This window comes from Chiloscyllium plagiosum, chromosome 3 (genome assembly GCF_004010195.1).
Source record: "Chiloscyllium plagiosum isolate BGI_BamShark_2017 chromosome 3, ASM401019v2, whole genome shotgun sequence".
In the NCBI taxonomy this organism is placed as follows: domain Eukaryota; kingdom Metazoa; phylum Chordata; class Chondrichthyes; order Orectolobiformes; family Hemiscylliidae; genus Chiloscyllium; species Chiloscyllium plagiosum.
In genome coordinates, this window is record NC_057712.1 from 26,140,968 (window position 1) to 26,154,741 (window position 13,774).

Consider the following 13,774-nt stretch of genomic DNA (forward strand, 5'->3'; position numbering starts at 1 on the left):
TTGCAGTGGCTGGTATATTGGGTCCAGATCGATGTGCTTATTGATTGAATCTGTGGATGAGTGCTATGCCTCTAGGAATTCTCTGGCTGTTCTCTGTTTGGCTTGTCCTATAAAATTGTAGTGTTGTCCCAGTTGAATTCCTGTCCTCGTGGCTCAATGGAACGAGGACATACCACAACCCAAAGGACCAGCCACATTACCATACATCAAGAAGAGTTCCGAACTGACAGCCAAACTACTGCGACCACTAGGACTCATAACAGCACACAAACCAACAGCCACTCTCAGACAACTCACCAGAATGAAGGACCCGATACCCAGCATGAGCAAAACCAATGTAGTGTACAAAATCCCATGCAAGGACTGCACAAAACACTACATAGGACAAACAGGAAGACAGCTAACGATCTGCATCCATGAACACCAACTAGCCACGAAATGACACGACCAGCTATCCTTAGTAGCCACACACGCAGATGACAAGCAACATGAATTCGACTGGGACAACACTACTATTATAGGACAAGCCAAACAGAGAACAGCCAGGGAATTCCTAGAGGTATGGCACTCACCCACAGATTCAATCAATAAGCATATTGATCTGGACCCAATATACCGGCCACTGCAACGGACAGCTGGAACTGACAACCGGAAGCAACAGATTCAAACCACTACAAATGCCGGAGGAAAGATCACAGAAGCGCTTCACAGGAGGCTCCCAAGCACTGAGGATGTCACCTAGACTGGGAGCGAAACGTCTGCAACACAAATTCCCAGCTCGGCGAACAGAACCACAACTATTCTCACATTTCAGGTTTTGATCATATGCTGTTTATTTCACAAGTATTCAATCTGATTTGGTTTGAGAGTGCATTGTTGATGGCGCCACACCCTTTCCATTTCCACATGCAGCAATTTCCACTGCAAAAGCTCTAGAAAATTTAACAGGTATGGTTGAAAGAGAATAGTGAATTCTGGCCCATTCTTTTTAATTCCTTTGAATAAAAACACAGGAAGAAAAAGCAATCACTGACCCAACTACTCTTTTCATGTCTTAAAAGTTTGGAATTCTATAGTAATTCCTTAGAATATGCATAGAAGCCAATTTCTTTGGAACTACCAAACACGAAAAGAATTCTGTGAACAGGTAATAATTGTGGACTGTAATTTAGTCTCATGTGTAATTTGTGAGTTTATGCAATAAATCAATTTTCTTCAAAGTTTTCTTGCCTTTAACCTTTGCTGCATCTTGATTTACTTACTGTTTTAAATGTTAAAATTAAAATTGAAAGACTCAGATATTTGCCCAGTGATTAAAAACTAACTTATTGGAGACAAATTAACTTAATCTCTATTGACTAATTTTACAGTGGGGTGTAGAGTTTCTTGAAAGACCATGATTAAAAAAGGTTAAAAATTGCTCATTCAATTGCTTGACAAATGTGCCAAACAAAGCTTTTTTTTATATAAACCTTGAAGCTCCTAGCTACTCGTACTTCCAGACATGTCACATTCTTCACAGGTAAAAGGTCAGAGCACTTACAACTAGACCCATGTTATATAAAAAGAGATGCCATCAAAAACTATCATTTGTTTATTGATTTAAATGAATGTAATGAGCTCTAATTATTTAAAAGGGATAGAGGCTAAGGGAGAAAGCTGGTTCTAAATAGTGACACTGTTGCCCAGCAGAAATATTTGGAGTAGAATGCATAGCAACCCTAAGACAGAGACCAAATTAAGGGTTGGCTTAGCTCAATATAGATTTACCACTGGAATCTTTCATTCATTAATGCACACAATGGACAAGTGGGGAGCTTTCTACAGCAAACTTTGTTTTAATTGCCACCTTATGAAGTGGTACTCTCCATAAACAGGCAAAAGTTATACAACTGAAAATCTGGAAGTAAACTATATTATCACAATCTCAGTGATAAAAGGGTGCAAGAAGGCTCTCTGGTGGTAAGTTTTATTTAAAGCAAAGATACATTATTTTTTAAGTGATTGATGTTGCAAATACAGTACAATCATGTGTGCACCCCCTACATTAAATAAAAACACTAAATAATAAAAGCATTAAACATTGATTATGTGCACTTGTGGATCAACTGAAATATTTGATCCCACAGGTGCCAGTTAATAAAGTTTGCAATATATACTTTCTAGATTTATAAAAAGCTGCCTCTTACTTGAAGTCAGATCACTATACTACTCTCCAGTTTCCAATGAATATTACAGAATCTTACAAATGGAGGAGGAAAACTTTGTGCATATGCTATTGCTTTGATATACTGTAATTGCTGGCAGACTTGGATAGTTTTCATCACTCTACAAATGGCAAAATAATCTACTTGATTACCAACCAAGTAGTGAAGATGAAAAGCCATTCCCAGCTGCTTTGCTGACATTACAAGGAAAGCAAAATTAAAACACATTCAGAAGTTATTGCTCAAATTGGTGTAATTTTTTCCAGTCAGAGAAATTTAATAATTGAAAATTGTTTTGGTTAGTTTCAATCTTTTTGTGGTGGTGGAATATATCAATATGAATAATATTTGATTTGCCAATTATATAATGGGTTTGGGTTGTAAGTTTGTTCGCTAAGCTGGTAGTTTGTTCTCAGATACTTCATCATCATGCTAGGTAATGTCATCAGTGAGCCTCTGTTGAAGCGCTGGTGTTCTGTCCCGCTTTATATTTGTGTCTTGGTCTGTTAAGGTGGGTGATATCACTTTCAGTTCTTTTCCTCAGAGGTTGGTAAATAGGGTCCAAGTCGCTGCGTTTATTAATGGAGTTCTGGTTTGAATGCCAGGTCTCTCGGAATTCCCGTACATGTGTCTGTTTAGCCTGTCCTAGGATGAATGCGTTGTCCCAGTTTAAGTGGTGTCCTTCTTCATTTGTGCGTTAGGATACTAGTGATAGCTGGTCATGTCTTTTGGTGGCTACTTGGTGCTCATATAACCTGGTGGCTAGTTTTCTGCTTGTCTGTCCGATGTGGTATTTGTTGCAGTCCTCGTAGGATATCTTGTATATGACATTTGATTTGCTGGTTGTTGTACAGGGTCCTTTAGGTTCATCAGTAGCTGTTTCAGTGTGTTCATTGTTTGGGAGCTACCATGATGCCAAGAGGTCAGAGTAGTCTGGTCGTCATCTCAGAGATGTCTTTGATGGATGGTAGTATGGTAGTGTGACTAGAGTCTCCGGGTGTGTTGTGTCTTCTTGTTTGGGTTTGTTGTTTAAGAATCAGTGGACTGTGCTTATCAGGTACCCGTGGTTCTTAAATATGCTGTATAGGTATTTTTCTTCTGCTGCTCGTAGATCCTGAGTGGCCCAAATAAATAACGTCCTGATGCAGTTCTGTTTGTGGGGGTTGGGATGATCGCTCCTGTAGTTGAGTATCTGGTCTGAGTGGGTTGCTTTCCTGTAGACACTGGTCTGCAGTTCTCCATTGACTGTTTGTTTCACTGTGACATCTGGGAAGGAGAGTATGTTGTTGTTCTCTTCCTCTTTGGTGAAATTTATGCCAGCAAAGACGTTGTTAATGATATTGTAGGTTTCCTCTAATTTGTTCCGTTTTGTGATGACAAAGGTGTCATTCACACAGTGGACCCAAAGTTTGGATCATGGGGAGGACTATTCGTTCTAGTCTCTGCATCACTGCTTCTGCTAAGAATCCTTGTATTGGTGATCTCAAGGTTGTCCTTTTGATTTGTTTGTAGGTCTTGTCGTTGAAGGTGAAGTGGGTAGTAAGGCACAGGTCTACTAACTTGAGGAAGGTGTCCTTGCTGATGGGGTTGGTGCTGTCAGGTGTTTGGGTCCTTGGTTCGCCTAGTAGTGGAGGTCAGTGTTTCTTTGGCCAAACTGATGTTAATTGATGTGAATTGCGCCATTACATCGAAGGAGACCATGACCTTGTCCTCTTCTATCTTGGAGTCTTTGATGTTGTTCAGGAATTCTTGGGTGGAGAGGCATACGTGTTCCACTAGGTATTTCAGTTTACGGTGAAGTTCCTTTGCTAGTCTGTACGTTGATATGCTAGGAAGGCTACAGGAAAGCAACACACACAGACCAGATACTCAACTATACTGAGGAGCAACCATCCCAACACCCACAAATGGAGCTGCATGAGGACATTATTTGAAGAGGCCATAACACACTGCAGCAGCCAGGAACTATGAGCAGCGGAAGAAAAACACCTACATAGCATATTCAACAAACAGTACCCGATAAACACAGTCCACTAATTCTTAAAACAACAAACCCAAACAAGAAGATACAACACGTCCAGAGACTAGTCAAAACCTACATCAAAGACATCTTGGAGATGACTACCAGACTACGCCAATCTCTTGGCATCATGGTAGCCCACAAACCAACCAACACACTGCAACGGCTACTGATGAACCTAAAAGACCCTGTAGCAACAACCAGCAAATCAAATGTCATATACAAAATACCCTGCAAGGACTGCAACAAACACTACCTTGGGCTGACAGAAAACTAGTCACCAGGATACATGAGCACCAACTAGCCACCAAAAGACACGACCAGCTATCACGAGTATCCTTACACACAGACGAAGAAGGACCCCACTTCGACTGGGACAACACATCCATCCTAGGACAGGCTAAACAGAGACACACACGGGAATTGCGAGAGGCCTGACATTCAAACCAGTACTCCATCAAACAACACATCGATTTGGACCCCATTCACTGACCTCTGAGAAAAAGAACCGGAAATGATATCACCCACCTTAACAGACCAAGACACACATATATAAAGCAGGATAGAACACCAGTGCTTCAACGGAGGCTCACTGATGATGTTATCTAGCATGGTGACAGAACATCTGAGAACAAACCTACCAGCTCAGTGAGGAAACTTACAACCTGAAACTCAACCTGAACTACAAATCATCTGAAAAATATATAATGGGTCTCTCTCATGGAGACAAAGGATCAGACTCACTGGTGCAGCAAGGAATGCTTCTTCAGTTATAGCATATTGCTGGTGTAGTGTACAGCATGTTGCTCTTCAGCTTTAGTACTTTACTGATATACAGAGGTTGCATCCAAGACTCCAAAAGGCAAATATCAGATTTAAAATCTCAGGTTTCATAATAAACTTAAATATATTGTTTGGTGGTTAAAAAATAGTGAGCACACACTACCAAGTACAAGTTTGTTCTTTAAAGACAAATAATATGTTCATCACTAAAGCTTCAACAATCAGTAGTCAGGATAATTTTTATCAGTTTAAAATATTCATGGGAGAAAAAAAAAGCGTGGAGTATAAATATCTTTAAACTCCAGGTTATTATGAACTCAATTTATAGCCTGGGTTAAATGGAAGATAAATTACAGGTCAATGTTTCCTTTATATCATTCTAGCATTGTGTTAGACCTGCAACAGCATTCTTTACTGCACCAATATGATTCTGATCCTTTGTCTCCATGAAAGCGATCAATAATATAATTGCCATATTATAAGTATCACTCATGCTGCTATTTTCCATCCACCCAACAAGACTGAAATGGACCGAAGTAATTTTCATATTTTTTTATTACATTTCCCTGACTGTAAAAGTTTGCCCAAGCTAAATTTGAGCAAACGCTTCCGAATATATTTTATATGCCCAAATAACAAAAAATTCCAATCACAATTAAATACACAATGCCATTATGGTTTCAGAGAAGTGAAAGAAAGTGTATAATTCAGACCAAATGAAAGACTATATAAAATTGTAATTTCTGCTGACTCTGAAGCTCCAAATAGCTTTCATTCCTGACAACATTTATAGCGCTTTTAAATGTAGGCTGCATACAAGTGGAGAAAACCAGAAAATGCCATAGATATGTTGATGCAAGGAATGTGCATCTTAAACATTAGACCTGGAGCATTTGCAGTACTTTTGAGTTATAAAAGTGAGGAACTTATAATTACAATTTTTAAACTTTTTTAAAAAATTCAGAAAATAGAAGTGCAGAGGGACCTGGGAGTCTTAGTCCAGATTTCTCTTAAGGCAAACTTATAAAGTTAAAAATCACATCACCAGGTTATAGTCCAACAGGCTTATTTGGAAGCACTAGCTTTCAGAGTGCTACTCCTTCATCAGGTGGTTGTGGAATATTAGTTTGTAAGACACAGAATTTATAGCAAGAGTTTACAGTGTGATGTGACTGAAAATTATATATTGAAAAAAAACCCCGATTGTTCGTTCAGTCTGTCTTCTTTTAGAATGAACATGTTGGTTTCAGTTCTTTCATATGTAAATCGCAGAACTTTGTTAAAATTACATTCTCAAGTGAACTTTAGCAATTAGTGTACTTGAGAATGAAAAAGTTCTGCGATTTACATATGAAAGAACTAAAACCAACATGTTCATTCTAAAAGATGACAGACTTAACAAACAATCCGGGTCTTTTTCAATATATAATTTCAGATACGTCACACTTAGCTCTTGCCATAAATTCTGTGTCTCATGATTTCATACTCCACAACCGCCTGGTGAAGGAGCAGCCCTCCGAAAGCTAGTGCTTCCAAATAAACCTGTTGGACTACAACCTGCTGTTGTGATTTTTAATTTTGTATACACCAGTTCAACACAGACATCTCTAAATCAAAGTAAACCTGCAGGTTGAGCTGGTAGTTAGGTGGGCCAATACAGTGTTGTCATTCATCTCGAGAAGTCTAGAATATAAATGCAGGGATGTACATCTGAGGGTTTATAATGCTCTGGTCAGACCACATTTAGAGTATTGTGAGCAATTTTAGGCCTCATAATTCAGGAAAGACGAGGACCTGAGGGCACAGCCTTAGAGTAAAGGGAAGACCTTTTAGAACGGAGATAAACAAACTTTTTAGCCAGAGAGTGATGATTCTGTGGAATTTACTGTCACAGAAGGCTGTGGAAGCCAGATCATTGAATATATTTAAAATTGAGATAGATAAGTTCTTGATTGCCAAGGGGATCAAACCTTAAGGGGGAGAAAACAGGAAAATGGGGTTGAGAAACCTATCAGCCATGATTGAATGGTGGAGCAGACTTGATGGGCTGAATGGCCTAATTTCGACTCCTGTATCTTATGCCTTATTGGAAATGCTTATCATTGCAACTTTGCTGCTACTAAGGCACAGAATTGCAAGGAAGCACTTACCATAGCTGGATGCTGTGCATCAACTCTGATTAAACAAACATATACAATGGAGGTAACACTCAAAGCCCAAACCATTTAATATCAAGAAAGACAAAAAGCTCAAATTATAAACTGAAAAGGCATTTTAAAATGCAATTCAAATATAAACTATTAAATGTTTATTAAACTATTCAACTGCTGAAAATGAGGACAATAGCTGTCAATAATCCACTCACCTTAAATTGCTTTCATCCATGCACAGCATGTAATCGAATGTTAAGAAATCATTCTTGGCTACCTAGGAGTTTAAAAAATACTTAATGTTTATTTCTTTTTAACTACTGTATGCAGCAATGGAATAAGTTAATTTAAATTATCTATGAACTATTATCTTTGATGGATAAACCAGAGAAAAACCTTTGAAAATTAATTTATAAGTTGACATAATGTTATGGTCAACTGACACTGAAGCCAAAATTAATTTCAATTCATTCTGCATATATCCAACTTAAACAGCACATGCCAGGCAGATGTTTATGTATGAATTCTTTGTTGTCAGCTTCTGCTCACTTTTAGCTTGTGGCAAAAGTTTTGGATGCAAGTTGCACCTCAGGACATAACATCTTAAAATTAGGCTAATATTCCAATGCAGCACTGACGGGAGTGGGATTTTGCCTGCTGTTACATCTGGACACAAGAGACTCTGCGGCACTTTTCAAAGGGCAATGGAATTCTCCTTGCATCATAATATACACTTACCTCCCAATAAATACCACTGAAACATTTTAACTGGTCAATTATTTTATTGTTGTGGCCAAATGAACTGTCTTCCTTCCTTATATTATTATGGCAACAACACTTCAATATTAATTAATTGGCTCTGAAGTACATTAGGACACTTTGAGGTCATGGAAAATGCTTTAAATGAAATTTATTTATTCCTTTTTTTAAATATATGCTCTCTTAAAAAAAAAAGTTAAATGAGTACTGATCAGTCTACAGTCTTGTCCAAAACAGGATTGATGGCAGTAGCCTGGGAACATATTTCCAAATCCGACAAAGTGCTTTTTTAAAAATCCAACATAATAAGTTGTGTTACAAGGGGTCATCAAATTCAACAGCATTTTTAAAGTTGCTATATTGCACTTTTTTTCCAAGTAGATGCCATACAATGCCTTACAGCCTTCACAGGTCAGGTACATAAACAGATGCAAGATTATGCAGTCGCTTCCTGTGTAGCATTCTGCCAAGGAAATCAACCCATCTGCCACTGAAACAATCATTCAAGCTTTTTGTCACCTTGATGCTCTACCATATCAATGTTCTCATGGCCTATTTTTCTTCATAAGATTTCAAAATATAAGATCAAAGGCAGTAAAGTGAAACAAGTAAAAGAAATAAAAAGTTGTCTCTCGGGTGAAAAAAAGCAGACCTGAATAGCTGCTGTCTGAAATTATAGGAAATAAAGAGAAATGAAAAAACTAAATTAGTCAAAAGAAACAAAAAAGTGGACAGCAGTTACTTTCTAAAATTTCTGAATCTGATATGGAGAATAGAACAGTAGCCAACTGACATATGAGGAATTACTTGAGTTTGCGTTGAGCTTCACTTTGCATTAAATGCCAGCATTACAAATAACTTTATATATTGTTAAAACATAAAAGAACTGACATAATATTCTAAATCAAAACATATGCATTACTGCATCTTTCTTAAAATATTATTTAGTTGCCCCAGATGAACTCAGAAAAAGAAGGCTTTTCTACTTGTGGTAGGAATAAATTCAAGCTGTAATTAAGTGTTTGTTGCCAATAACCACAATACAGGAACAGGACCCAGTCAATAACATGGGAATATGCTTCCAACCTGCCATCAGTTCATGGAGGGTGGTGGTCTTGGTATCAGATTTAAGTATCACCCAAGTATGCTCGCAATGCTAATAGATCGAACCCCTGAACAGACCTCCAAACTCAACTTCCTTATCTTCCACTTAACCTCAAATTCATCACCAAGACCTGCAGACTAAGTCTTGGTTGCCCTGATTTGTAATTAGCATCAACAAGGGAGCAACCAACTTTAACAGTGATCAGACCATTGTTTCCACTGTACAATGATGCCAACATGCGGGTTACTGCACGAATATAACAATAATGCAGTTGTTAAGCAATCAATGTAATCTCTTTCAATTAAACTACAAGAGGCCCAGACATGATACAAATAAAAAAAACAGCTGTGAAACATTTGGGAAACCCTTATCACCTTTATCTTCCAAACATACCACACATCATGTTTATAATACAATTAGTAGATATGATAGGATCAGCACTAGATTTATGCGACTTCTAGAGAATAAATACTCAGTAGATAAATTGGAGACACTAGTGTTCTTCTCCTTGAAGAGGTTTGAGGTTGACAAAGAGATTTGATGGAGTTGTTCAAGATCATGAGGGGTCTGGACAAAACAGATGTTAAAATACTGTTCCTATTGGCAATAATGAGAGGTTACTAATTTATTTCTTTGCCATTTAAGGGTCTCAATTGTGGTGAGGGCAGACAAGAGGCCTAAGGCATCAAAACATCGCCCCTGTAAAATTTAGGAAAGGCTGAAGCAGATGGGAGGGTGATGAGTGGGTCGCATAGGTAATTTTATAGGCACCTCAAAAGCAGGAGGACTGTAAAATTCTTGAAATAAGATGCAAGATTAATTGAGTGTGATTTAGGACAGAGAGCAGACATTTTTGTTTTTACAAAATAGGGTAGTGAAGCTGTGGAATACACTTCCAAATTTAATCATCAAATCAGGAACAACATCGATATTAAATAACAGAGAGAAAAGAAATAAGGAAACAGATCAGGACATGGGATCATGACATCGGCTTTTGTGTAAACAATCACCAACGTGGACCGATTAAGCTGTAAAGCATTGTTTTCATGGTGCAATTTTAAACAGATGCGAGGTTTCAAAAGTCCAGCTGTGAACAAGACTGCTAGATTGCACTCAAAGAACTTTCTGAAGTCTGTGATGATGCTGCCTCTTTAACAAGGTTATCATGTCTTTGGGTTTTTTTTTTAAAAAAGAGAGGTTGTAAGAGCAGAAGTGCTGAAATGTTTGGGCAATAGCCTAGTTTAACAATGGCAGGGGAGTGGCCAGTTCTCCAAACTCAGGTTTTTTTTCTAGTTTCTTTTAGTTTAGCTGTAACAGTGAGAAGTTGCTGTAGTGCAGAAAGGTTCCACGCTTCAGCCGACGGTTCCTGACTGGCTTTATCTCTGAAATCTCTTTAGAAGGTGTTTCCTCCTGCCTGTAAGAACCTGAGTTTGAATTTTAGCTTTTGTTTATGGGATGTTGTGGGAAGTGGAACAGATCTTTAGTTAAATTGCTATATTGAGTCGGTTGGGTTTTCAAATACTTGTTATTCTAAATTGTTTTCTTTTGTTCGTATTTCAACTGTAGTGTTTAAATAAATTCTATTTGCATAACACAGAGACTTGACCAGCGGCATATCCATTTCCCATCTGCCTCTAAAATAAAAAGCTAGGGTCTGGGCTACCTTCTTAAAATATTGAGGGAGTCTGGCCTGGTCCATAACAGAATGGGGCTCTTGGCTGGATTTATTAGATAGTTCCAATTTGGGATTAGGGTTGTTGGACTCAAAGACGGCAAGTGTTAGTGTCTTTTGTTCTGGGTTGGTTTAAACAGGACTTGTAATGGCTCTTTCAATCACTAAGAGTTTTCTCAGGGTGGAAGAGGTGACTTTGGAAGCTTTACAAAAGATGAACAAGGTAAAGCTGCTGGAATTGGCAAACAAGCTGAAGTCTCTCCATGAGAAAAGGAGAGACAATTGCAACAAATTGCCCAGCATTTAAATTTGCTGGAAACGACATTGAAATTTAGCCATTTCTAAAGGTTCCAATCGAAAATGAAGCAGCTTGAGTTAGAGCAAAAGAAAAAAGCAAGAGAAAAAGGAAAGGAACAGTTTGAATTAGGATTAAAAGCAGAAGAATGAGAAAAAGAACAAGTTTCCCTAGCAGAACAGAAAGAAAAGGAGAGGAAGGCCCTAGCAGAAGAAAGGGTTAAAGAGAGAGGGGTAAGGGAAAAAGAGGGAGAGGAAAGGGAGAAAGAGTGTTAGTCTGAACTTCATAAATTGGGACTAGACAGGAAAGTCGGCTTAAAAGTATGGAGTTGAAGGTAGAAGGTAGGCTTAGTGAGGAAGACAGTGAGGTTGAGCAAATCAACTGTACACAAAGGCCTAGTGAGGATCTATTTAAATATATCCAAGCATTGCCAAAATTTGATGAGAAAGATTTAGAAGTTTTCTTCGTCTCATGTAGGAACCTAAGGAGGGACCCTGGTCAAACATATAGTGAATTTGAAGGGATCAAACAAGGTAATTTTGATAGTGGATAAGGGCATTAAAAATCGATCAAACATATGACGCTCTTAAAGAGACAATTGTTTTGGAGGAGTTCAAAATTCACTTTCTGAAGTAGTGAGCACTCTTGTGAAAGAGCAGAGAGTTAAAACGAAAAGATTAGCAGCTGAAATGGCTGATTATTAGGAGTTCATTGATAAATTAAGTTCGGTTTCCACATCAATTTCAATCCACAAGGGACAGAAAATGGAGAAAGAGAAATCTTCAGGTGATAAAGGAAAAGTAGATCTCGATGAAGGTCACGTTCCACAGGGGAAAAAGGAAACCCATAATAGGGAAAGAGAAGTTAAAAAGCTCCAGTGCTTTCACTGCAATAAAATAGCCCACATGAAATTACAGCTTTGGTGGGTTAGAAAACGCACTGGGAAGACAGATGTAGGAAAACAGGATAAGCCAGTGAATCTTGTTGAAATGGTGAAGGAAAGCACAGTGGAAGCCAAATAGCTGCACCAGACTGTACAACTTGATTGGAGGTTGGTTAAGGAGGAAGTATCAGATCTTCTTAACCATTTACTTGTGAAGATAAGGTTTAGTCGCATAGGCCAGGAGCAGCAGGTAAAGAAGTTACAGTATTAAGAGGTACGGGATCATGTTAGTCTTTGATGTTGAGATGAGGAGATATGTAACTCAGAAGGACTATTGCCAGAAAAAATGCTAGTACCTAGAGTTCATGGTGAGATAAGAAGTGCTCAATTATGTAGCGTGAGGTTAGAGTGTTCAGTGAAAAGTGGAGAAATTGTGGTAGGAGTAGTGGAAAAACTCTCAACATCAGGAATACAATTTGTCTTTGCTAACATTTCAACTGGGTCACAGGTAGGAGTGCTACCTCTTGTGTTTGAAAAGCCAGTAGAAAATCAGGTAACTGAGGTATTACAGGAAGCATATCCTGGGATTTTGCCTGACTGTGTGGTAACGAGATCACAAAGTCACCAGTTGAAACAGAAGGAAAAATCAAAGAATACACATAAGGAAGTTGAAGTAAAATTATCAGAGACCCTGTTCAGTTGAATGGTTGAGGCAAAATAGGATGACGTGAGAGAATCACTAAAATTTATTAAGGAGAAGTTGGTGAGTCAAGAGTTCAGAGACCACATATTTGGACTGTGTTTCAAATTTTAGGGAACAGTTAAATAGACTGGGGGAGTTGGCTCGACATCATTTAAAAATATCACAGCATTCAATGAAACAGGAAGCAGACAAGAAATCAAAAACTTGCAATTTTGTTAATGGAGAGAAAGCATTAGTATTACTTCCAGTGATAGGTACACCTCTAAAAGGAAGGTTTACTGGACTTTATCAAGTCAAAAGGAGATGGAGTGATGTGAACTATTTGATAAGGACTCCAGACAAAAAGAAAGCTCACAGTGTGTGTCATGTGAATATGTTCACAAGGCATTTTCATAGGGAAGAAATGCAGAAGGAAAATTTGTTACTGGTTACAACATAGAGTGAAGAACCAAGTTGAAATGATCCTGAATTGGACATTCCTCAGATTAAACTGGACAATGAGGAAGTTGCCAAAAATTAGGATAAATTATTGAGTTACCTTCCAGTGGAAAAATCGAAATGACCTGAAAGAGTTATTGTTGTCACATGGGGAGATGTGTGGGAATAAGCTGGGAAGTACGAATCTAATCATGTATGATGTAGATATAGGAAATGCTGTTCCAATTAAGCAACATCCTTATAGACTTAAACTTCTAAAGTTGGCACAGGTTCAAAAAGAGATTGAATGCATGCTCCAAGACGACATAATCAAAGTGAGTTGCAGTGACTGGAGCGCACCCATAGTAAATGGTGCCAAAACACAATGGTTATGTGGGGATTATCACAAAGCCAATGCAGTTACAAAGTCTGATTCATATCCAATTCCGCGTTTGAAAGACTGCATTGAAAAAGTGGGACAAGCTAAGCTGGACTTACTCCAAAGATACTGGCAGGTATCTTTATCCGAAACAGCAAAGATAATTTCAGCTTTCGGAACACCAAATAGATTGTATCAAATTAAATCTTTTCCAGCACTACACTCTCGATTCTAATCTCCAGCATCTGCAGTCCTCACTTCCTCCCTGTATCAAATTAAAGTCATGCTATTTTGAATGAAAAATGCACCAGCCACATTTCAATTTTCTTTTACAGCCAAATAAGTACTTTCGAAGTGAAGTCACAGAGCTCCAGGAATGGCAGTTGCCAAAGTAGTGCACA

At 38.2% G+C, this 13,774-nt stretch overlaps 1 protein-coding gene across 2 annotated transcripts in view; it reads right to left on the bottom strand.

Moving 5' to 3' along the window:
• Nucleotides 1-13,774, bottom strand: part of acp1 (acid phosphatase 1) — a 43,123-nt gene that overhangs the window by 9,987 nt on the left and 19,362 nt on the right. For both annotated transcript variants that reach the window (XM_043678829.1, XM_043678834.1), the window contains exon 4: nucleotides 7,376-7,437. In XM_043678829.1, the coding sequence (XP_043534764.1) occupies nucleotides 7,376-7,437 (62 nt within the window). The remainder of the gene's footprint in view (nucleotides 1-7,375; nucleotides 7,438-13,774) is intronic.